Genomic DNA, 26782 nt, shown 5'->3' on the forward strand with positions numbered 1-26782 from the left:
GTGGTTCAGTGAATGTGGAACAGAGAATTGGGAAAAAGTTTGCGACCGCACCGAAAAGAATGAAAAGGAATATATCAAAAAAGAGGGAATTCTGAAGACAGCAGTGACAGCGACTCCAGTGACAATGATACAACTGAACTCAGTGAAAACAGTGAGTTGTCTGGAGTGGAACTGTTAGACAAATAATTAGTATTATGTTAGGTTTATGTGTATTTTAATTTAATGTTGGTAGTGTAGTGCAGCATACTGTGAGTATCCAATTGGTATGGGGGACTCTCTCCCCATGGTAAAGTGGCTGGGGCGTTCAGCTGGCTATAGATTGATGACTGGGGTTTGATTCATGGCAGTCTCAAAATTTTTCTCTTTGCCTCATTGTTCAAATCAAATGTAGGGCAGAGCCAGCATCTTATCTGGTGGATACTGTGGCTGTTTCCTTGTTTCCTAGATGAAAGAAGTAATCAGGATATAGAACTATACCTCTACTCTGCCATATAGCTGTGTGGCATAGTGCTTAATTAACACTTCGTGGACTGGTGGCATATTTTTATGCCCAGCGCTTTTAAACGTGGTGGACCAGTGGCATATTATTATGACTTTAGGACACGTTATGTTGAAACACACTATACCTTGTAATGGCGCCAGGCAGATGCATGACTGGTGCGTGACAGACCTCTTGAATGTTTGCTTCGTAGTCAGTAACATGACCCCGCTGTTTACGAGCCAACTGTTTTCCTTTCTCACTCCAAAAGAAAATGCCTTTTTCATCTTCCAGCTGCATGCACCAGGCAGGAAGTTACTAGTGCAAAATGGATCAAGGTCGGAAGAGGTTGAAGTCCAAGCGTTTTCTCGGAGAACAAGAAATATCTGACTTGTTCTCCAATGAGCTATCTGATGTCCCTTGTGAGTCTGCTAGTGATAGCGACTCACAATCTGATAGTGAGGGTGGCAGGGGTGAACAAAAAATTGTGGCCACAGACAGTGAAAGTGAAAGTGAAAGTGAAATTGAAAGTGAAAGTGACAGTAGCTCCGACGAAAGTGCGGGTAGCAACATTGCGGGGACAGCCACATGGGGAAAATTAGACAAAATGCCTGCTTTGGGACAGTTTACTGGAAATCCAGGGGTGAAGCAAATTTCATCGGACGCAACGCAAATGTCTGAAGTGGCGGAACTGTTTTTCCACAATTCACAATTTGAGCATCGTTGATGTTCAAAGGAGACATGGACAGGTAAAGAAGCCTATTTGTATTTCCAAGTATAATATGTTCATGAAGGGAGTTGATAGAGCCAATCAGTACTTGGCCTATTATTCTCTTCCTCGGAAAACAGTAAAGTGGACAAAAAAAGTTGCCTTGTGGCTTATAAATTGTGACATTTTCAATTCATTTTTGGTTTTCAAAAATCTAAACCCTCATTCAAAATTGAAATACAAGGCATTTCTGCTGAAGTTGGCAAAANAAAAGCCTAGGCTACAGACCACACAGTGGCAGCAGAACCGGCGGCAGACACAGTCTTAGTATGACTGGAGCCGTCTACTCCCACCCCACACAGGCCTCATTTTGACCCCCCTGGGCGACTCTTGGGTGATATGCAGAAACATACCCTCGTGAAAATTGTGAATAGTGAACATGCCAAGGGGAAGCAGCCTTCTAGGCAATGCTGTGTTTGCACAGTACACAACAAAAGGAGTATGACTGTCTATATGTGCAAGTTCTGTGTAATGCCACTTCACAAAGGGGAATGTTTCCAGAAATATCACACTCTCAAGCACTTCTAGGAGCACTGGTAAGTGTTGTCCAAAAATTTTAGTTCATAAATCTAATTAGGAGATTTTATATTAATTTTTAAAGTGAACAGTGCACAAGTTAGGGTAGTAGGTTTAAAAATGCCGGTCCCCAGGGTGATTTAAATATTTAAATTGCCGGTCCGCAAAGTTTTAAGCACAAGGACAACTACCCTTAATGCAGTAAATACCCTAAGTTATCATTCTTTTGAGGTTTGATTTGTTGTATTTGCTAACTATGTGGCATATTCATATCTGACCTATATAATCTACAATAGAAGTATGTAGATGCATTTTTATATTCTTAGTATAAACAGTTCTGTCTCTGATTATTCTATCAAATATGGCACATAATTGTAAATATGGGATATTATGTACCAAGAGGTGAGAAATATTTGACTCAGTATAACAAGTTCATAAATAATTTTAGTGATCACAGTTTTGTAATACAGTTCAGTATTGTATTGTATTGTATTGTATTTATTACACATTCCAGCACATCCATACAAGGCCAAAGCCATTGGATACAGAACCTGTCACACCACAAGCTTGCTAAGTCAGCAAGTAGTCAACAGAACAATGCATATAAATCCACAACAATAAATCAAGCATATGAAACCCCTACACATCACTGCAACTACATAACCCACCATGTGTATATAAAATATAATACAAAATTGGAACATATACATGACAATAGGTCAAATAACTGGTCACAGCTAAACAAAAAACTATTCCTAATTAAAATATTCATCTAAAGTATAATAGGATTTAGTACGTAAAAAAACACTTAAAACTGCCCTAAATTGCTTAATATTATGGATTAACTCTTTTATATTTAAAGGAAGATGATTAAGAAGCTTAATACCAAAATAAAGAAGTCCTCTCTGGTAAGTTGTCAAATTTGTCTGAGGGCAACAAAGATCAAAATTACGCCTAGTATTAAGGCCATTAATATGTGATGTCGTGTGATACAAATGCATATTATTTGCAACAAACATCAATAAAGAAAATATATATTGGGACTGCAATGGCAAAATTCCCCAATCCCTAAATGCATCTCCACAAGAGTCCCTAGATCTCAACCCACTCATGGTTCGAATTATTATTCTCTTTTGAATTCTGAAAATGTGCATACTATAAGAATTGCCCCAAATATAATTCCATAGAACAAAAGTGAATGGAAATAAGAGTAATATACCATTTTTAATGTCTGTGGGCATAATGGGCTTGATCACCCTCATTGAGTAACAAGCCTTGCACAATTTAGGCATGAGTTGGGATATATGAGCTTTCCAAGTACATGAGCTTTCAATAGCTAATCCCAAAAACTTCACATTTGTACTACTGAAAATCACATTATTATGATACTTAATAGAAGTTATGCTATTAGATCCTGGATTTGTCATAAACTGAACATGTTTAGTTTTGTTAAAATTCAGAGTTAATAAGTTTGAATTAAACCAATCATTGAGATAAGCAAAAGAAATATCAACATCATTTCTGTATTGTATATTATTATAACTATTAATAACTAAACTTGTATCATCTGCAAATAAAACTGATTTGACTGAGTTATTAAAAATTTTAGGTAGATCATTTATATAGAAGAGAAAAAGAAATGGACCAAAATGGACCCCTGAGGGACACCATGCCTTACAATATCCCAACTAGAGGTACCAGCGTAACTCAAGTCGGTGCTTGTTATTAAAACTCTCTTATATCTATCAGATAAATAGGATGTAATTAAATCATGAAAATTACCATATATTCCATAAAATTGAAGTTTATTCAATAAAATCCCATGATTAACACTATCAAAAGCCTTTTTTAAGTCACAGAAAATACCACCTACAATTTTTTGCTTATTTAGTGCTTTCAGTATTTCATTAATGAATACATAGGAAGCTTTAGTAGTTGAAGATTGAGNGTCAAATAACTGGTCACAGCTAAACAAAAAACTATTCCTAATTAAAATATTCATCTAAAGTATAATAGGATTTAGTACGTAAAAAAACACTTAAAACTGCCCTAAATTGCTTAATATTATGGATTAACTCTTTTATATTTAAAGGAAGATGATTAAGAAGCTTAATACCAAAATAAAGAAGTCCTCTCTGGTAAGTTGTCAAATTTGTCTGAGGGCAACAAAGATCAAAATTACGCCTAGTATTAAGGCCATTAATATGTGATGTCGTGTGATACAAATGCATATTATTTGCAACAAACATCAATAAAGAAAATATATATTGGGACTGCAATGGCAAAATTCCCCAATCCCTAAATGCATCTCCACAAGAGTCCCTAGATCTCAACCCACTCATGGTTCGAATTATTATTCTCTTTTGAATTCTGAAAATGTGCATACTATAAGAATTGCCCCAAATATAATTCCATAGAACAAAAGTGAATGGAAATAAGAGTAATATACCATTTTTAATGTCTGTGGGCATAATGGGCTTGATCACCCTCATTGAGTAACAAGCCTTGCACAATTTAGGCATGAGTTGGGATATATGAGCTTTCCAAGTACATGAGCTTTCAATAGCTAATCCCAAAAACTTCACATTTGTACTACTGAAAATCACATTATTATGATACTTAATAGAAGTTATGCTATTAGATCCTGGATTTGTCATAAACTGAACATGTTTAGTTTTGTTAAAATTCAGAGTTAATAAGTTTGAATTAAACCAATCATTGAGATAAGCAAAAGAAATATCAACATCATTTCTGTATTGTATATTATTATAACTATTAATAACTAAACTTGTATCATCTGCAAATAAAACTGATTTGACTGAGTTATTAAAATTTTTAGGTAGATCATTTATATAGAAGAGAAAAAGAAATGGACCAAAATGGACCCCTGAGGGACACCATGCCTTACAATATCCCAACTAGAGGTACCAGCGTAACTCAAGTCGGTGCTTGTTATTAAAACTCTCTTATATCTATCAGATAAATAGGATGTAATTAAATCATGAAAATTACCATATATTCCATAAAATTGAAGTTTATTCAATAAAATCCCATGATTAACACTATCAAAAGCCTTTTTTAAGTCACAGAAAATACCACCTACAATTTTTTGCTTATTTAGTGCTTTCAGTATTTCATTAATGAATACATAGGAAGCTTTAGTAGTTGAAGATTGAGGTCTGAAACCAAATTGTTCATTAACTATAATATTATGGTCATAGACATTAATTAACAACTCTCGCATTTGTATAGAATTATTTAAAATATAATTAATTAAGATGACACAGTAATACTTCTTCTATTCAAGAACTTAATAGATAGAACCATAAACACCCTGCTATATGATATAAGAAATTGCCTAGCAGTAAATGAACCATGCTTGATTACAGTCTAGAGATCATCTGAGATGTTAGGAAACACAGATACGAACACAGATAAGCATGGCAAGATTTGGCAGGTATCATTACGGAATTGTAGGATGAACAGTCAGTCACGGAATACATTCAAGTTTATTGAAGAGCACAGTCATGTAATTTCATCACAACAAGTTATTTATGTTGTTAGGCTTACATTATAATTTTTTCTTACGGCCCATATATATGGTTTGAAATATATGTGCTAAGGCTATGCTCAGAGCACTGTCAAGAACTTTGTTATTTTCACCAATATAAATGCAAAGTAGATAAATATGTAGGCAGTATAGATATTTGTGGCAAACTTTAGAACAAGTGTCTTTATGTCATTTGTGTTTGCTACAGATATGGAAGGTGTCATAAATCCATTCTGAATATTTTTCCCCATAAAAATCATTGTATTTACCAGAATGTCAGGGTTGCAGATATGCTGTCAAAAATTATAGTTTAACAGATTATTATATGTACAAAAGAAAGATAAAAACTGAATATCGCCTATTAGAAGCGCAAAACCTTCTTATAAGCAATAGCATCAAGTGGTAAAATGGTTGATGAGTAATGAACTGGAATGGAAGCAGACATGGCCTAATTTTATGAATTATTCTGGCATTTATCTAGGGAGGCTAAGGAAAACCACGAAAAATATCAGGACAGTTGATATACCAGCTGAGATTTGAACCAGGCTCCTCTTGAATGTAAGTCAGAAGTGTTACTGCTTGAGCTAACTTTTTCGGTATATAGGCACTGTCCACACATAGTTTATAATCTTGAGCTTAAAACTAGCAGCACTCTCACTTAAACTGATGATGACTGTAGGCCCAGGCTATTTACACAGCTCACAGGTGGATGATCTTGACATTTATAGAAACATCTACTGCCATATCCTCAGTTTGCATATACAGCAAATTAACATGACCATTTTCTATACTGTCACATATGAAATGATGGCATGCTTTATTTCTGTTATGAAATACAGGATCATATATGCCAGCTTTGAGCTCCATAATTGTCATTATACATCGCAATTGATTCTTTTTCTCCAAACACTTAATATAATCTGCAAATCCTTGAATGTAGATAGTGTCTTTTGTTGCTGTTCTGTCTGTTGATACCTTCACTCTTCAACAAAAGCAATTTCTGGATCAACATAAATTTTGTTTTGTTCATATTTCCTTCATTCTTCATGTTATTTATCATCTCTTGACTTAACAAAATTTTCTACTTTTGTTCATGCAGCAAAATTGGCTTTGTTTCAGGCTGAGCATTCTTTTCAAACCCAAATCCATGTTTGGTACTTTCACTTTTATTTTTAGTGTATTCTATAAACACCATATATTGAGCCCTAATTATCTCTGTAGGATTTGTAGGATCAGTGAGACAATAATCCTATGCCTCTTCACCGTATATAAAATAATACACACTTGTTACTTTCAGATTCACTTTACTTTTAAGGTTTCTTGAGATCAAGCATGAGAAGTCTGCATTCAGATACTCTGAGATGGCTCACATCTATTGTACCTGTCTCCCTTATAATTCACAAGTAGTACAAAGCTTTGAATGGTGTAATATAGCATAGCATAGTTATCCATAATATGGGAGTAGGTAGCTGAAATGTGTGTTTTCAGAACTGTATTAAATAGTGATTGGGACAAAAATTTGGTTCAGCATTAAAACTGAGGATGGGAGATGTTTTGAAGTTAATTTGCTTTGGTAAGGGGGACTGTGTTATCTTGAGGTAAATATGGCAGTGTCATGTGTTTCCTAGGTAATGTGGCAAGAAATTTATGTGGGTGTCAGATTAGACAGATATGTTTATTGGACAATTGCTTGTTTACACTCAAAATTATAACCACTCTCACTTATAACGCCTTCTGACGTTTCCTTTTCAACTGTTATAACATCTGTGCACCACTATTCTCAGTGGAGTGTCTTCGTTCTATGTTCTTCTTGGATTGCTCATTGAATCTGAACTATCCTTAGCTCTCTTTGGATCAGAACTCTCTTCTTCGCTCTCACTTACATCCTACACTCAGACAGGATAGAGACCACCTTGTCAATAGGTTCAGTTTTGCTGTTAGCTGGCATATTTATTAACTGGTCTATCTGTTGCCGTGGGAATTCAACAATTCTGCCTCTGTTGGGTAGGCAGTTTCCTATGTAGCTTGCGTTCTCATTGTCTGTTGTGCAGCAATGGATGTCCTATAGCCTGGCTTTCAGGCAGCACATCACATGTCACATAAGCTTAAGATAAGCTGCTTTGTATATAGGTTTAGTTGAAACACCTCTTTCTTTGATTTATTTAAACTAGGTCTATGTTAGGTTAGTTTTTTTATTGATTGGTAGTATTTATGCACAGAACTGACATAAATTGTGGTAACCTGTTCTACAGTTTGATGGATATTTTAAACTGGAAAATAATATTTAATTTTTTCATGTAGCCTGTCTGCAGAAATACAGTTCATGGTATAATTTTCAACGAATTGATCAGAACCAGTATGTTATGATTCTTGCTTCATAGGAAAAGAAAACTCATGTGAAAAATCAAGATTAACAGCAAGCAGAATCATATCTTATACTTGACTGTTAAATTAGCATACATTATCAGACAGTGGAGTAATTCTTTAAGCCACTGAGAATTTCTTTACCAGTAACATAAACTAAGCAATATGGTGGCTCATTCCCATGACTGCATGTATCTACTTTGTTGCTGTTGGTAATAAGCATTACTATACCCAAGACTGCAATAATTATTCCAAATGCAGCCAAACACAGAGCAGGAAATTTCTTGTGGGAAAGTAGAGATCCTTCCTCTAGCTTCAAGTAGCTAACAGCTGGCAGTACATACGCTAATGGAACTGCTGCTAGGACACCCTGAAACACATGGATAACTATGTTAGATATGAGATGACTGTGAAACAAGAAGCAAGCAAGCTTGTTGCTTGCTCACCTTACTCTTTGACCTTGAAGATGGAGGCAGTACATTCCTCTGAAAGATCAGTAAATGTCTCTTAGACTACATCGCCAAAATTAAATTTGCTGAACAACTTGCATGGATTGTCAGTTATAAAATTGACTGAAAATCACAAAATAGTCTTGGAGATGTCAGTTATAAAATTGACTGAAAATCACAAAATAGTCTTGGAGATGTCAGTTATAAAATTGACTGAAAATCACAAAATAGTCTTGGAGATGAAGCATGCAGAAGCATGGCCAGAGAGATACTTCCATACTATGCATTAATTTTATACACTTTTTGCAAAGACAACAGAGGGCCTGCGTGCTAAGAATAGTGAATAATTGTAGGCCAGTAGGAAGAAAAGACTCAGGACATGCTTGTAAAGGACAGCTAAGTACAGAGCAGACAGAATAAGAGGAGACTTTGCTGCTCCACAGGTAGGCCAGCTGCTGATTCAGCCTTACCCCTTTATGCATTCCACACTCTTGTCAAAGAGTTCTGGAAGAGATAAATACGAAGTTATAATTGTGTGCCAAGTTTAATATTTTATAATTTTCTTATAACCATTGATGTACAAGACTGATCAGAGAATTTTTATTTCTGAGATGTACAAGGTGGTTCAAATATGACCAGGACTGAATTGTGTGTAAACAAGCCGCACTGTGCAGCAGCTGTGCGACCTTGAGAGAGTGAAGCCACAACCTCCACCCTCACTCCTGTTCAGTCCTGTCTGGGAGTTGCTAGAGTGATGAGTGAACAGAAGGTACCGTGGAGCGTGGAACAACGTATTGTCATCAAATTCCTCGGAGAAAAGGTCCCGTCTGCTGAAATTCACCACAGACTCCAACAACAGTATGGGGAAGAGTGTCTCTCATGGACCCATGTGTTTGAGTGGTGTAAGTGCTTCAGAGAGGGCAGAGAGCACGTGGAGAATGAACCGCATGATCATCGGCCGCAAACATACGTCACTGAGCCAAACACTGATCATGCAGATGCGCTTATTCGTGAGAATAGGCACATCACTATCAGGGAACTTGGAGCAATGCTGTCCATCAGTGTTGGTAGTGTAGAAGACATCGTGAAATACCACCTGCACTATCGCAATGTGAATGCATGGTGGGTAAAACACACTTTGACGGATGTGAACTAAATGGTGTGCATGCAAGCTGCCAGTCATCTCCTACAGCAGTTTGAAGAAGAAGGTGATGCATTTTTGAAGTCTGTAATGACCACCAATGAAACATGGGTGCACTACTTCATTCCTGAGTCCCAGCAGTCATCACACGAGTGGCGGCATACCAGTTCTCCCAAACCCAAGAGAGCACGGAGGAGCCTTTCAGCAGGAAAAGTGATGGCAACGTTCTTCTGGGACTGGCAGGGGGTTATCCATGTAGACTTTCTGATAGATGCCAGACCAGTCAATGCAGCTAATTACTCAGACCTCCTGGCATCAGACATGAAGGAAAAGATCCGATCCAAGCATAAGACACGTGTAAAGTGGGTAGCCTTCCTTCAAGACAATGCACGCCCCCATACGGCCAAAACAACAATGGAAACCCTCCGGAAACTGAAATGGAATCTTCTGACACATCCGCCGTACAGTCCCAATTTGGTCCCAAGTGTTTTCTACCTGTTCGGAAGGCTCAAATCAGACTTGCAAGGCATGCAGTTTGTGGACAATGACGCAGTCATCCAGACTGTTCGGGAGTGGATACGCCTTCAACCACGAGCCTTTTTTGTAAAGGGCATCAGGATGCTTCCAGAACGTTGGAAAAAATGTGTTGGCTCCATAGGGGAATATGTTGAAGACTGACATGTGCAAGTAAGAAGAAAGCAGTCTTCTGGGATTTGGCGCCGTGTATATGTGGTGTTAACCGACGTTTCNAGTAAGTGTTTGGCAATTATGTTTCCTTAAAAAAAAATCAGTCCCGGTCATATTTGAACCACCTTGTACACATGAAAGAGAACTTACGCAAAGATCTGGGAGAAATCTGTCCACAAACACCCTTAATGAATTGTGCCTATAAAATCTTGCAGTTCTAAACTTAATAAAATATGGTGGACCACAGGGCCAGTCTTGACAGAACACAACATTACATGAAAATGGTGCTCCCAGATGAGAAGCTTTGAGAGATTCAGGCCCAGTTATTGATTAGCCCTCAGAAATCTCTAAGGCAGTTGTCATAAGAGGCAGATGTGTCTGCTGCTAAGGCAACTAAATTGAAGAAGTTTTATTTATACAGAATGAGAGTTGTGCATGGGCTTAAACCTACAGATGTTCCACAAAGGATTCAATTTTGTAATTGGATGTTGAAAAATGTGCACAATGGACTCGCAGATCCAGAACTGAGCTTCATAACTGATGAAGTATACTTCTGCTTAAGCAGTTATGTAAATGCTCAGAAGGCTGCTTTCAACAGGACAATGCTATTGCACATACTGATGTAATTAGTGAGTGATTTACAAGAGATGTTCAATGACAGAATCATCAGTACAGGGCTGTGGCCTTTGAGATCAGTAGACCATAATGTTCTTTACTTCATGGGAGAACAAAAGGAAAAACATAAAGGAACACACCTTGCACTGCTGCAGCTCTCCAAAAGAAGATATGAGATACAACTAATTCCGTTTTATCTGATGACCTTCAGTGTGCTTTGCAGGGATTCCATCAAATATGTGAGACATTTTTAAGAGTCGAGGATAACAACTTTTATAATTTTCTGTAACATCTGGTAAGTTTCCCCCATCTTTGCTTCTTGTGTCCTTTGAAAACAAAGTCTGAAGTCACAGAATGAGGGTGGGTAATTCATTAGCGGCTCTGATCCCAGTTTCACAATTATCTTTTCTACTATTGAGGGTAAGGCCAAATAAATACATGGCTAGCTGCAATGTTACAGTTTCCTCTTTTTTTGAGTGCTCTGTAGTATCAGGAAGTATAATCAATGCAGTAGGATGAAAATGGAGGTGATTTTTAAAAATCAGGAAGTGTACTCAGTGCAGTAGAATGGAGGTGATTTAAGTTAGCTTGACCTTCAAGTGAAAGGGGCAGCCACCCTAAATGCTGTAACTGCTAAATACTCACTTACTGGTCAGCAACCAGTTGGTGGAACTTCCTATAACTTTATGGAACTGTTCTTTGAATATTTTTTTAAGTATAAATTTCCTACTGTATATATTTTTGTCAACTTACATTCAGTTCCAATACGACACCAAGGCAATCAGTAGACATAGATATGAGGTACGTAGTTACAACAATGAAGATTGTTATTCCAACATGACGAAATGTTCTCCAGTTGTCCTCAGGTGATGTCTGATGTGAAAAGAAACTATTCTCTATGACTTCACGAGACACAAAGCACTCTATGGGAAATGTGAGCAAGATTGTAATACTGAAGATGATACGTGATACATTCATTAGATCATCATGCCAGCAGTAGTTTTCCAGAAGATCACCTGTGGAGTACACAGAATAGAGACAATACTCCCATGAGACGTCTTTAAACATATTACTGTGTACATTCAGTATCAACATTTTGTGTTTTATGAGGAGAAATTATGAGACATTACTACATTGATAGGTTTTAAAGTTGAAAAGAAACTGAATGTCTCTGTTTCTTGTTCTGTATCAAAGTGATTTTAAATGCATCTCTGTTCATTTCCCTGCAGTTTAAATTATATCATACAGAAATTCTGTCCATTATTTATGTGACATATTAATCAAAACTGAAATATGTTGAGAAATTGTAGTAAAACTCCTCAATATTAAATGCCATGAAAATTAATTTAGCAGGTCTCAACTTGTTATTTGTGGACAGAAAGACACACAGTGAAGCTAATAGGCAAATTTTTGCAGCTGTTCATTGTGATCATAAAAAAAAATAAAATAAAATAAAACTGAAGACAAAGTTTAAATTGTGTAATTTAACCTTTAAAGGATCATGATCAATTATATTTTAAGTATATGATTATATTTGTGTATATATATATGTGTACATATATATATATTGTGATGTGTTGAGCTATGGATGNTGCTGTTTTCTGCATTGTCCGGAATGAGGCTAGATACGGAGCAGCGAAGACTATTCACGGTTAGTTCCGAGTTAGTTCCGAGCAAGCCTACGAGTCAGAGTGTGTGAACAAGTTAATTCTTAAGTTCTTGAGTTCCGAGTTAGTTCCGAGTTAGCCAGCAACCAGTCAGTTGTATTCTGGCATTTGGAGTGTAGTATTTGTGATACTGCCGATGGCAGTAACTGTCAGATTGTAATTTGGGTGATTGTAAGTGCGAATGTGAAATAAAATTCGCTATATCAAATACGGCGTGAAGTTATTTGTCGCGTTATACACTCAACATGTGACAATTTGGTGTCAGAAGTGGGATTTGGACTTACACACGTGACCAACGAGATTCGAACTCAAAACACGCGACAATATATATAGTTCCATAAATTTAGGCAGGAGAGAGCTTCATTTATTTATTGTCAAGCACAAGAGACTGCCAATCTTCATGTGTATTCCAAGGAATGTTGTTGATTAGTGTAACATCTCTTTCAATTTGTTCCCTTTTGCTTAATTAACTCAAAATACTTAAGGAAAAATTGTTTGGGACATAGAATGTGTTTAATTTTTCTCTGTAACTTTTGTTAGAAACATGGATGGGTGCAGAAATGCATGTGTTTTCCATGTAAAATGACAGATATTTTTGTCCAGCTCTTAACAAAATTTGGAGTATATTAACATATTGTAGTAGAAATACCAGTATCAAATTTAATGAAAATCCATTTATCCATTCTCTTGTTTCCTGAATACATATGGTGGACAGATGAAACAGTTTGATAGGCTCACTGCAAGGATGCAAGTGTGTCTAAGAATAATGAATTCCTTATAGTCATTTTCCATGGCACTACTGACATTTGTAGCTTAGATGAATCTTAACAAACTGTGAACATAAAGTACTTGGGTAATACAAATCAAGTAGTCCTAGATCAAAGGTTCTCTGATATATTCAAGGATAACTCAATCTGTATCCTAGAGACTTCAGAAACAGCTAAGTAGCTATTACCTTGAAGGCCACAGTCAGTATTAAGGACTTAATTACTCACAGTTCCTTACCTACTGATATGACACTCTTAGTAATGAATTATAGAATATGATCAATATTGCAATATTGTCATAAAGACGTATGGAGGAGTGGATGTATAGATCCATGTATTCTTGACCTCAGCACAAGTTAGAGGTGAGTGCTCAGCTTCATGCTCCAGCCACTTAACCCCCAGTGACCATTGGATTGGAGGCTTTCTGAACCCCAGAACCAGTCTGGATGAGATGGAGAGAAGAAAATTCTTGTCCCTACTGGGATTTGAACCCCAACTCCTCGGCCATCAAACCCACAGCCAGTTGTTCTAGCAACTGCACTATCCTGGATCATCAGTACTGCATATAGAACAGCAAAATGAACCTTGTGTATTTCCAGTAAATGTTGCATATCCTGCCATTCCAAATAGGGCTGACAACACCAGGGATATGAGGATGGAAGCATGAGTCACAGTGTTCCACCGATGTTGATCTACATCCTGAATTGAATCATACAGGAGGAATGTGTTGTGATGACACATAAATGCTGAAAAAAAAAAAGAGTACATTTCAGATACTTATACAGTTATGAAGTAAAGGTCAAATTATCCATGTGGCTAAGCACCACACCATAAAGGTATATAGATGAGATGAAGGTAAAGGTCCAAACATTCTTAACCTTGGTAGGAGGTCGAGGTGAATGGTCACTTCACTTGGTAAAGGGGAAAGCTTAAGTTCAATTTGAGTAGGAGGCTAGTTAGGACCTAGAATCACTGTAGATGTGCTGAGGAGAAAATTACTTATGCTCTTTCTGAGAATTGAAAAGTAGTTCAGTTATTTCAGTGGCTAAGCTGCCATAGATTACTTAGTGAAGCCAGTATAACTCATCATATTACAGCATCAATCCTAGTTGCAATGGTTTCTATATAAGAATGTGATAATTTCTCTCTTAACTTTTCGATGTTGTACTATCCCCCCTTTCTATACAAGTAGAGTAGTGATTAGGTTGTCGGAAAAAAATTATGAATAGTATGTTAAAGTCACATATTCAAGCATCTAGTAGAATGATTTTCAAGTTACAGAAAAGTATTCTTATTTTGTAAATGAAACTTTTGAAAATTTTCATATCTCATTGTCCTTAATATTCATTTACTGCAGATTCAAATTTGTTATAAATACAAACCTATTATTCCAAACATAATCATATCACAGACACCATACCATGTAGAGTGATAAATTACTTTCCCTTGTATTTAATGAAATATATACCATACAGAAGAAATTCAGATAGAAAATGTAAATCTTCATGAGGGCTCATATACCAGGTATAGTTTATCTCATGTGTCATTGTTTTATATGGTGAGTAATTTTTGAAGGAAATTAATTAAATAGGTATGATTTTGCTTCTTATAAATCACATGTTGGTATTTGACTAATATGAACTTGAATTACACTTCCTGCCAATCTTTATTTTAGGCTGTCCTACCACATAACAAATTTCATCAGAATTCTTCCAGTGTTGATGATGATAAGGATAAACAGATGGACAGACAAAAAATCTGGTTCTGTGGTAATTTTATGTACTTTCTGTGGCACTGGCATGAATAATGTATACAAAGACACATGGCCAAATAAACTTCAGCTACAACAACTTCAGGCTTGAATGATTTGCATGTGAGTACTATGGTGTCAATGGGTTTGGATTGTACTGAATGCCAGTTGACTGAGTGAATGGTTTTCTGTTTTGCTGTAGGTCAGCTCCTGTCCCACAAGGTGTCTAATAAGTCCACTTCCCAACTATATGAACACCTATGCATAATCGACGCTATGTGATATCACCCCCAGAACAGAGTGCTGAACTTGTCCCTCACTGCATGCACAACCTTTCAAAATTTGTGAAGTTTGTAACATTACAATAACACTCACATCAAAATGCGAAAGTAATTCTCGTGTATTGAAGATTCTTACAAGAAATAATAAATGTATGCAGAAATTTTGTATCTAAGAAATATGGCACTGCCACCATAAACATTTTTTATATTTATGCAAGAAGCAGTGCAGTTTCAAAAAATTTTGCATAGAGCATGAAGACTTGAAGTCACCTTCAAAATTGGCATTGACAAAAATTAATTCAAAACTAATTTTTCATCTCTACAAACATGGTCTTCTACTGCCTCCATAGATTTTTGACCCTGTTTGTGCAGCCAACTTCTGTGCCATACCTCTTGTCTTCATTCAGTGTCAGCCTTAGCAATGTCATCTCTGCTCAGACTCTGTAAGTGCCTCATTGAGTGTCCACGGGTACATGACAGGGTATCCAGTTGTTACTGAGGTTCTATGCTTGGTGTCCCATTCCCAAAGACCAGAAAAAATTGTAATCTTTTCTGTGTACCTGGCCATACAGGTCCATCCACTAATCAGCTGCTAGGAGAGCCAGTCTCCTCAGAAATTTACATCAGAGCAAGCTCTAAACAGCAATGTTTGTGCCCTGTTCTTTGTACTGTTTTATTTCTGTAGCAAGATTAGTGAATCTATACACAGGTTAAAAAATTATGAGCTGTGAAACCATCCACAAAGATGGAACAGTTCTCCTTTGGCTTTATCAGAAGGGAGGAGATCATACTCACCTAAAACATGAGCATTTGGTACATATAGAGCTAGCACCTGTTTGTACATCCTGTGTTACATCGTATATCCCGTACTGTTCTACATAGAAACATTATGATTAAATGCCAGTTTTATTCTGAAAAATGCTGTACTTTCTATTTTCATGGCACATTGTGCAACATCTTTAGAGATGGCTGCTGTAGCTTGTCTAACATTTTGGCATTTGTTAGTGGTATAGAGCTTGCCAAGTGTATTTTAGTGGCACTGCCAGTGATAAAGCATTCCAAGTGGAAAACTGACCATTCGCCTCTAACTAGTGCCAAAGTTAACAATATATGTTCTTTTACCTCCACTTCCCCTCCATTCAATGCCATAGTGTTTAGGCACAGGGAAAACTATCATTATCATTCACCTCCATGTACTTCATCAAGAAGTATCTCTATATATTGTCACGTGTATGAGTGACTATAGATGGGCTTTGGATTGGTAATTGAATTTACCGAACTCTTACAGAATGTGACTATAAGTAATTATAGCAGTGTCACTAATTCACAGATACTACAATTCATTGCGGCATGCACTAAGTCTTTTCAGTATGCTGTGTCTTCACCAGTCATTGTCTGGAAATGGCTTCCAATGCCATAGCTTCCTTATCTCCCATGTTCACACCCTTACTGGCTGGCAACTGTCTCCCAGCTAACTGTCGGCTCTCAACTCAACTTGGCTCCACTCCACTGTACTCAACTACACTGCACTGTACTTACTAACTGAACTGAACTAAGGCAGCTGAGTCATATAGCCTCTGAGTGAGCCCACAGAGAACACCACTTGCAACATCTCTTCTACTGTTGCGTGACATCACTGTGGACATGACACATTCCTCTGTTGCGTGTGTACAGGCCTTTACCTAGCAACAGGTATACATGCTACATTGCTCCATCCTTAAGGCTATTCGTCCCAAATAGCTTACAGGCATACCAACATTTCTTCTTTCCTGAGGGCTGTGCTTGTGACATCTGTGATTGACCTTGCCTTCCTTCCTCATGGGGATTACTCTCCAACTGCTCCCTCCTTAATGCCGCTTATCTCAAGCAGTTCCCTGATAAGATGTGAGCTGGTTCAGGTGTACCACCATCAACCTCAATCTGGTCGTGCTTTTGACGTCTCCGCTTTCATTTCAGAGGGGGCTGACTCCTCCATGATATCCTGACAGTCATTTTTTTTTTAATATTGATTGAAATTCCCACTGCTCACTTCATGACCTCCAATTCGTGAGATTGTCCGAGGGCCTCATATAAGGTCTTCTTGCTTCCCAGATGTAGCTTCTGTCTCAGGCCTTGGTCCCTTATGCCATTGTTGCCTTTAGGTCATGCCCAACATCTCTTCATGAATATCCGTCCTTTTGGGGTTCCATGTACAACAACATCCATGCCTGATCCCTGATGACCATATCCCTCGTGCAGTGCAGGAACTTCCCAGCAGGTCAGTCCTTGGTCAGTGGCCAACTTCTGCCAGGACCCAGCATTGCCCTGGGTCCGTTTCTTCAGCTGTTGGCAGCGTCCTATAGCTAGATGCCGATCCCCATATCAGTCCTCCAGTGCTTTGATAGTTTCCACTGCAGCCTCTCCTTTAGGGACTTACTGCTGCCCCTCTGTGGCCTCTTTTTCTTCACAATTTGCCTCATCTTTTCTAGTCAGGCATCCAACATGGCCTTCATCATTTTGGAGGCGAGGGAACCCACCTGGGCTCTCATCTCCTCCTGTCCATCCATCTTTGCTTTTATTTCTCGGTAACAGGCTTCCACAATTTCTTGGTTTGAATCCATCTTTTTCACGTATGGTTTTTATTTCAGCCCCCGTTTTGGCTTCCATCCTTTCTAGATTGGCATATGTTCTTTCTCATATGGCATTCATTTTAGCCAGCAGGTGTCCTAGTATTCATTCCATCTTCATAGTGTGGTGATATAACTACATAGTACAATCTTCAATCCAATTCCAGTTCTGACACCAGTCGTCATGTGTATGAATGACTGTAGATGGGGTTTGGATTTGTAATTGGATTTATTGAACTCCTACAGAACATAAATTCAGCAAGTAACTATAGAACTATGGCTAATTCACAAACTCTACATTTCACTACAGCATGCACTAAGTCTTTTCAGTGTGTTGTGTCTTCACAAGTCATTGTCTGTAATGGCTTCCTCAGCTCCCATGTTCACACCCTTACTGGTCAAGTTCTGCCTCTAAACTGTTAACTCTCAGTTTGACTCCACTCCACTCCACTAACTCATTCAGTCTTCTATATTCAACTGCACTGCTCTTACAACCAGAGATTAATTTTTAACTGAACCCTTGAGGTCATAATCCTTTCAGTTGGTCGAGTCATATAGCCTCGGAGTGGGCCCACAGAGAACATCGGTTGCAATGTCTCTTCTATTGTTGCGTTACACCGCCCTGGATGTGGCGTGTTCCTCTGTTGTATGTGTATGGACCATTACATAGCAACGGCTCTACATGCAACAATATTTATAGAAAATGGTTGAATTGTTCATAGGAAGGACAAACTCACAATTATGGTCAGCTAGTAGCTTCTTTATATACTTTTGAGTGGTCTTACCAAAGGCCATAATTCCAATAGCTGGAACAATCCCCCAGTTAGCAAATCTCCAAGAATCTTCTGTGTTTGGTCTGAAAAAGAAGTACTTTGTTAATATTTTCTATTCATGGCACACATAAATTTTCAGCATATCAAATACCATTTGGCATTGGAGTTAACATATTCTGATATGAACAGACTAGGAAAATACTATTGACAATTTTTTATGTGGCAGAATAATAATTTATTTCCATCTTTCTCTGCACCTGTAAGTACTGAACAAGATAGCATGAATATTTCTTAGCTTGAAAGTAGAAAACAAATAACCCACGAACATCTGTTTTTTCAAGTTCATATTCTGCCATATATAGAGCTTCTTTGAAGAGTTTCCTATTTTATGCATTTAGTTTTCTGAAGTGTACCCTCGTCATACCTCACAAATGGGACATGTCTCATACTTCTGCCACTAGTGGAATCCATGAAGTGTGTGTTAAGTCAGTTTTAGAAAATAATGGTCTTTTTCTAAAACTAGCTTACCATAACAAAAGATGAATAAAATATAACATTTTAATTATTTAATTCTACAATTGATTAATTTTATCCTAAAGTAAATTGTAAACTCTGACTATTAAAAATTAGTCCAAATATTTCGAGATTGTGTTTCATCAAAGCTTTTCATTAAGTATTAATACTGAGCACAGAGTGGGTGGTTTTACAGTAAATTTATACCACACTATAGTACAATTTTATTGTTTATTGTTTATTTATTGTTTATTGTTATTAAATAACCCTCACCATTCTGTACAGGGGCTTTAGCACCCATAGGATATAGAGCTCATAGGAGCTCTCCCATAGGAGATATATCATATTGTCAATTTATCATTTTCTCCCTTCTATATGTAATAATACAAATGCCGCCATGAATGCAACAATTTATTTGATTGTAGATCTTTGTCTTTTCTTCCTCTACACTACATGTTTCGGCCATAATTAGCCTTCATCAGGTGTATTTTTCACTATGTAGCTGTCACACTGCACACAGTCCAAAATCTAAAACATCAGCCTGTCAGTTTTGTTTTAAAATCTCGCCAACACATGCTCATCAATTTGATTTTTAGAATTCCAGTTTAAATTTTAAAATTTCTAAAATTTAAAGTTTTAAATACCAGGGACACCTGCTCTTGTCTACATGTGCTGCAGCGGCTATTTCTTGTTGATGGCCAATTACGTCCGAAACATGTAGTGTAGAGGAAGAAAAGACAAAGATCTACAACTAAATAAATTGTTGCATTCACGACGGCATTATTATTATTATATATAGGAGTGGATAGCGCAATAAGATGCTGAAATATAATATATTTTCTCCCTTATTCATAATTTCTGCATTTTATTGTCATCTAATCTCTTGAAGGTGAGAAGGATGTTAACAACAGTGATTCAGAAGTATTTTCCTCCTCTCTCAGAATGAGACACCAAGTTTCATGTTCTTGTTACAGTAATTGTATTATGGCTTACAGGTTTATGTAGTTATGTAGTCAGCAGCAGGACCAAGTTGACCTTTCAGCAGAAAGTTTGTATAATGTTGCCTTAGCAACAAAAGACATTCTGTGTTTATGACAGTGCCATACAGGCTTATTTGTGGTTCACAAACTGTTACTAGTCTAGACTAGTGAAGACAGCACCAGACGCTGCTAGAGGGAACAACACACAAGCAAGAGATTACAGATTGCAGACGTTGAAAAACAACGGGCTAACGAACAGGAAAAGAAGCTGCTGAAACAAACTTTCTGGAATAAACACTTAACCCTAAACAAGTGGACACCCTTTATGAGGTGGAATAGGATTCTACAAAAAAATTAATAGAAAACGTCGATGGATTATAAGTAATTATTTATGTTATTTTAAGTGGACTACAATGTGTGATTTTAGACTAGTGAAGACAGCACCAGACGCTGATAGAGGGAACAACACACAAGCAAGGATTACAGATTGCAGACGTTGCAAAACAACGGGCTAACGAACAAGAAAAGAAGCTGCTGAAACAAACTTTCTGGAATAAACACTTAACCCTAAACAAGTGGACACCCTTTATGAGGTGGAATAGGATTCTACAAAAAAATTAATAGAAAACGTCGATGGATTATAAGTAATTATTTATGTTATTTTAAGTGGACTACAATGTGTGATTTTAGACTAGTGAAGACAGCACCAGACGCTGATAGAGGGAACAACACACAAGCAAGGATTACAGATTGCAGACGTTGCAAAACAACGGGCTAACGAACAAGAAAAGAAGCTGCTGAAACAAACTTTCTGGAATAAACACTTAACCCTAAACAAGTGGACACCCTTTATGAGGTGGAATAGGATTCTACAAAAAAATTAATAGAAAACGTCGATGGATTATAAGTAATTATTTATGTTATTTTAAGTGGACTACAATGTGTGATTTTAGACTAGTGAAGACAGCACCAGACGCTGATAGAGGGAACAACACACAAGCAAGGATTACAGATTGCAGACGTTGCAAAACAACGGGCTAACGAACAAGAAAAGAAGCTGCTNCGCACTTCAGAACAGTGTAACAGTTGAACACAATAAAACAACTGAAGATGGCCATCTATGTCCAAAACATGTTGTGTTAGGTGTTAAATGGTGAATAAACAATTGTTGCATTATCGATGGACTGTGAATACATAGATGTTTGATTGCAGAATGGTATTAGGGAAACATCTGTGAAAGTGACCACATGGTTGATCAAAAAGTAGCTGGCGCTATAACACTGAAATAAAGCTTAAAGAAATGGGTGGGAAATGGATGGCATTAGTTCAGGATTGTATTCAGTGACAGGCTTTGGTACTAGCAGGTTGAGCCTTTATGTTTACTAGCAGAAATTTAGTTAAAAGTATTTTAGTGGACAGTATGACAACTGTTAATGATATCAGTGTGCTAGGGATTGATTTTAAGACAAATGAAAATGAATTCAATTTAACAGCATCATTTAAATACAACAGACTTATTTGCTTTCAGTCAGTTATGAGATAATCATGCATTTTTACTGTAATATTCATGCTTATGAATGTAACTTACATAGTACCATGGAGTGTTCCCAGACGTAGAAGTATTGCTATGAGGATGATAATTACAAAAACCAAGGACAGGAAAGACACTTTTGCCAACTTCGCTATATCCCTGTATAGACAGAGAGGAGCTGTGATAAGGATTGTGGCCAAAGCCACCACTACTTTCCGGTGAGAAAGTAAAGAGTCTGCACCAGCTCCAGCCAAACGCATCAGAACTTTTGTAAGGGTATCACCAACTGCAACATTGTAGCTTACCATAGCTGCAAACATAATACATTACATAGATCAGTGTGAGTGATACAAGTAACATTTTCCAGATAACTGGAAGCATAATAGGTCATCAGTATTGTTAAAGATGAAAACCCTTATCTTTATAAGTGACATCCTGAACCATTCCACCTCTTAGTACATAAATAAATAGTAGAAGTCCATCAGATCTGACTCATTTAATAGGAATGAGTAATAATCTTGCCTTTACATGTTCTGGCCTTTACTGGCCATCATCAGAAGTCATAGCCAACATTATACGTAAATTATTTTCTGTATGTTATCGCTGTGCATAGATCGTTACTATAGTATCATAAAAGCACATAACATTTACAAAAACTGTGAGCACAGTCTCGCTTTTAATTGTCAGACCTTGTATATTAATTATTAAGATCATCAAAATCAAGGAGAGTGAAACAGGCAATGTATGCATGGATAGGACAGGTGAAAAATGTACACTGTTTTTGTTGGAAATTCTGAAGAAAATACATCATTTTGAAAACCTAGGCATAGGTGGGAGGGTGAATAATATTAAAATGTATTGCAAATAAATAGTTTAGAAGGTATATACTGGATTCATGTGGAAAAAGATATGGACCACTGGTGGGCTCTTGTGGGCACAATGAACTCTTCATCTCCACAAAGGCTGGGAATTTCTTGGCTGAGTAACTGTTAGCTTCCGCACCATAGCTCAAGCGGTTAGTCGCTGGCTTCCCACCACGGTGGCCTGGGTTCGATCCCGGGTCTGGTCAAGTGGGATTTGTGGTGGACAAAGTGGCGCTGGGGCAGTTTTTCTCAGAGTACTTCAGTTTCCCCTGCCAATCTTCATTCCCCCAGTTGCTCCACAATCACCCTCACCTATCATCTGGGGATGGTACAATAGGCCAGAATTGGCTGCAGTACAAGTGACTTAGTCCCACCCCACTAACAATAAAAAAAAAGTAGTACTGATGGCGATCACAGTGGCCGTACGGTCTAAGGCATGAAATGTCTTTGCTCGCTCAATCACTAGGATTGTGGGTTCGAATCCCATTTGATGCCCTGACGTCTGTGCATTTATTCTATGTTTGTTCAGTCATATGTAGATAGCGGCCTTAGGACGTGTGGATTCCATGTCCAAGGAGTCCTACCAACTGAGCATAGAATTTACAAACTGAAAAAACTGTTAGCTTCTCAAGAATATCTGTGCTCCGCATATTTAGCTGTTAATTTAAAAAACATAAAACAATACTAAGAACATGGATTATATGGTTATAATTTGTCTTGCAGCTTATTCATGATTTTGATGGATTTTTTTTTTTAATTGGTTCTCATATATTAAGAGTTGCTCAGTGCTGCTGTTACAGCTGACTGAAGTGAACATCAAGATACAGTGGTCAACACTCTTGATGTATTTTAGATATCTCCAGTTCAAAACCCCACTACAAGACTAGGTGTCCCTGTGAATTTCATCAGTCCCTCCAACAAAATCCCTTGATGTAGGACATTACAGCTTCCTCTCAACTTAATATTGTAATGTGTCTGCTGTGTGACGTGACATGAATAAATTGTGTGGGTCTTCGGATCAGAATGAATTCTTTTATTGGACTTTTATTTTTACACTTACATATACACTTATTTACAATTTCAGCTTCACAGTTGCTGCTTCTGCTATAGTTGAAGCCAAAGTGAAGACTGACTACTACTGACGTCTTCGAAGGTCAAAAACAAACTGAACTCATCTCCTGTTGAAGTTGGAGTTTCATAACCTCGTCTCAGATGTTGTTATGCAACAAACCCTCTGTTGTCCTTTCATCTCTGGGGAAACACATTTGTTGTTTGGGCTGTTCCTATGCAACGGCCCACTGTCATTGCGTTTCCATGAAAGTATGCCTTCTGGATTCATGGCATATGATAATATGTATAATCATTTTGTCATTTTTCACACATAATTACCAATGAATGGGTAAATGAACTGAAGAAGAGAGAGAAGGATGAAACCAGGCTTCCCAAAAGCTGCTTCCATCAGACCCTGGTAGGAGAAAGCACCACTGAGATGTCCACTTCTTATCATGAGAACCAAGGAATAGTCTGTAGCCAGTGCAACAAGAATGAGAAGAAACAAGCCAATGCCAAACCCTGCTTGATGGAGTGCATATGGGATACCTGAAATGAAAAAAACTGTAATCATGTGTGTTGAAACATGCTGTTAAACAAGTCTCAAATTAAGAAGAGGTTGGCAACATTCCATCTTTCAGTTTTGTCAGGTGAATGAAATCAGGAATGCAGTATAAAATGTGAGAACCATAAAATAGTTTTGGAAAATTACCTTCTTTTTATCTCTGAAAATACTCAGAAGTGGCAAAGTATGACAACTGTCAACACTTCAGATAGCAATTCAAATCCAAAGTAAGAACAACCTGGTAAGATACATATCCAAATATTTCTCCTTCAACTAGCTGACTACAATGTTGAAACTACCAACTATTTCTTTAGAAGTAATAAATGCCGAACTTACCAATAATTCCACTCCCAATGATGGAATTAATGTAGTTAAAACTTGCCAGTGGTAGACTGCTGTATGGTTTGTGATCTTCTGACTGTACAGAAATATGACATTAAACATGAAATACTTTGAAGAAAGCAGTCTTCTGGGATTTGGCACCGTGTATATGTGGTGTTAACATATATACATATACACGGTGCCAAATCCCAGAAGACTGCTTTCTTCATAGTATTTCATGTTTAATGTCATATTTCTGTACAGNGCTCAAAGCATAGTTCACATTTCTGCTCCCAGAATGAGGCTTCCTTGAACATAAATACAGCCAATTAGTGTTATAATTCAGTACATGGAAACATCTGTTAATATTCACATTGGGATAGGCCATACATTTAATCGTACATATTATATGGTTGTGAATCTCCTCATACTGTGCAAGATAAAGTTTTACTTGACATTATTTTTGGAGTTTCTCCAAATTCAGCATCCAGAAAGAAGATGGATAACCTAAAAATCACAAACAAAAGCAAAATACTTCACCGGGATGAATATTCACATCACCAGTTGTACAAAGCACCCACTGTTTTCAGTACAAGGTATTCGAACTATATATGGTGTTTTAGAACGATTAAATAATGACTGGGGAAAATCTGACACAGCATGAAAACTGATAAAGTTTAACACACGCAGTCACAGGAGCAAGACACAACAAAGAGCACAATACACATGAATGTAGGAAGAGTGCTCCCACAGAGGAGGATTGGCGTGATTCGCGTATTGAGATACGATGTAAGGATGACAAATCCTGAAAAGTTTTAATATTTAAAATCTATTATTATATATGACGAATATATATTTTAGTCATTTTAGTATGAAAACATCAGGGCATGCAATGCAGTAGTTAGATGTGCATAGAGAAAACGCACCTGAAGATGGCACATTAGTGCTGAAATATGTAGTGCAAAAGAGAAGAGTAAGGTGAAAAAGTGTGTACACTGTAAGACGGTTAGCATAAATCATGGACTGATAAAGTTTTCCTGTAAATTTAAGTTTTAAGAAGAGGGACTGTGTAAAGATCACTCATCTTCTATTAACGTAAAATGCAGTAAATGGCAGATGTTAAGATTATTAAAGTGTTTAAAGTTGCATGGGTAATGTAAAGGTGTACAGCAGGACATTTCCTGTAATGGACACTAAATAGAGCTAACTTTGTAACATGCAGTATATAGTATATGTTATGACTAGGGTCCTGATTTTGATGACATGTCGTCTTTTTTTCCTTGTATCCTATGCGATGCTCTTAAATATATAAATCTCGGATATGAGCTGCTGGTTACAGAAATATAAATTTTATAGGTATTTTTTTTGTCATTTTTAGGTTTAAGGTCATTTTTTCATTTTGGGGACAATTTTTTGGACTTTTAAGGGTATTTCTTGTAATTTTTGGCCATTTTAGGGATTTTTCCTTCATATGTTTTTTGAAATGTGAATAACATGGCAGCGAAGTGTTCTTTCTCTTTCTCCTTTAGGTCATTTTTCTGTATTTTTTCGGTCATTTTATAGGTCATTTTTTTTTAATATTTTCAGGTCATCAAAATCCGGGCCCTGGTTATGACATTTTAGCTTATCTTGTTACATGATACAGTGTTAAATGTCCCATTTCTACCATCATATTCACTGCAATTAATCCTGACATAGAATCACAATCTAGGGAGAAGGAGGGAGGGAGAGAGAGACAGACCAATGGTGTTAACCCAGTACATTCCTTAATGATGGAGACAGAAAAAGTCTCCAAAAGATGGACTTTACCTCTACATTGACATGGCTTGTTATCAGAGAGAATTTTATTTGTAAGAATTGTATTGTTATACACTTGCCCACTCATTACAGGCAGTTTAACAGATACATATGTCAAATTCATGTTTAACCTCTCTGACTGCATTAAGAACTCAACAAAAGAAATATCTCCTTCTTGTAATTTAAATTGATCCACTGTTGGAAAATCTGTATACTTGTATGAAACATACTGTGAATGGGCAAACAGATTTTGTTACATGGCTTGTAGATAAGTGTAAGCTCTATTTATGGACTCACGGTTTCAGTTTTTGTTAATAAGTACATACTAATTTAAGGGTTCTTTAACATTTAGGTAGTCAAATCGCTGGAGTTCAGAGGACAAGCCTAAAAGGAAACCGTTTGTAACAGTGTTTTGTTCTACCTCATCAAATACTTGAAATACTATACTAAAATTGCGTCTTGACTCCAATCTGTGAAACTTTCATAGGATTTATATTATATTCATTACTTTGTAATCTTAATGACTGTTATACTGTGTAAGAATCATCTTAAAACCCCGCCCCCTCCCCCCCACAGCTTATGGCAAATAACAGTTAACCTGATGATAAATGTACAAATAGTCTAATGATGTCCAATGGGCCAGAACATGTTGCGATAGTAAATAATGCTACTCGCCCACTCATGAAGCTGAGCCCTCCTTGAGAAGCCACCAACTATGCAGCTACTCAAGAACTTCCTTGCATTTTATG

General features: G+C 37.1%; 1 protein-coding gene and 1 long non-coding RNA gene across 3 annotated transcripts in view; one reads left to right on the forward strand and one right to left on the reverse strand.

Moving 5' to 3' along the window:
- The first annotated feature begins 1064 nt into the window (after positions 1–1064).
- LOC117282374 lies at positions 1065–23779 on the forward strand. The gene is made up of 3 exons (XR_004513108.1): positions 1065–1227; positions 14679–14876; positions 23385–23779. It is a non-coding gene; the product is annotated as an uncharacterized LOC117282374 (long non-coding RNA).
- The window catches only part of LOC111865236 (putative sodium-coupled neutral amino acid transporter 11), a 32783-nt gene continuing 12586 nt past the window's right edge, over positions 6586–26782 (reverse strand). For both annotated transcript variants that reach the window (XM_023853128.2, XM_023853127.2), the window contains exons 3-9: positions 24252–24333; positions 23690–23899; positions 21495–21747; positions 18426–18496; positions 13588–13749; positions 11323–11585; positions 6586–8047 (exon numbers count right to left, since the gene is read on the reverse strand). In XM_023853128.2, coding sequence (XP_023708896.1) covers positions 7778–8047; positions 11323–11585; positions 13588–13749; positions 18426–18496; positions 21495–21747; positions 23690–23899; positions 24252–24333 — 1311 coding nt within the window. In that variant the 3' untranslated portion in view covers positions 6586–7777. The remainder of the gene's footprint in view (positions 8048–11322; positions 11586–13587; positions 13750–18425; positions 18497–21494; positions 21748–23689; positions 23900–24251; positions 24334–26782) is intronic.

The sequence above is a fragment of the Cryptotermes secundus genome, unplaced genomic scaffold, assembly GCF_002891405.2.
Source record: "Cryptotermes secundus unplaced genomic scaffold, Csec_1.0 scaffold614, whole genome shotgun sequence".
Taxonomy (NCBI): Eukaryota; Metazoa; Arthropoda; class Insecta; order Blattodea; family Kalotermitidae; genus Cryptotermes; species Cryptotermes secundus.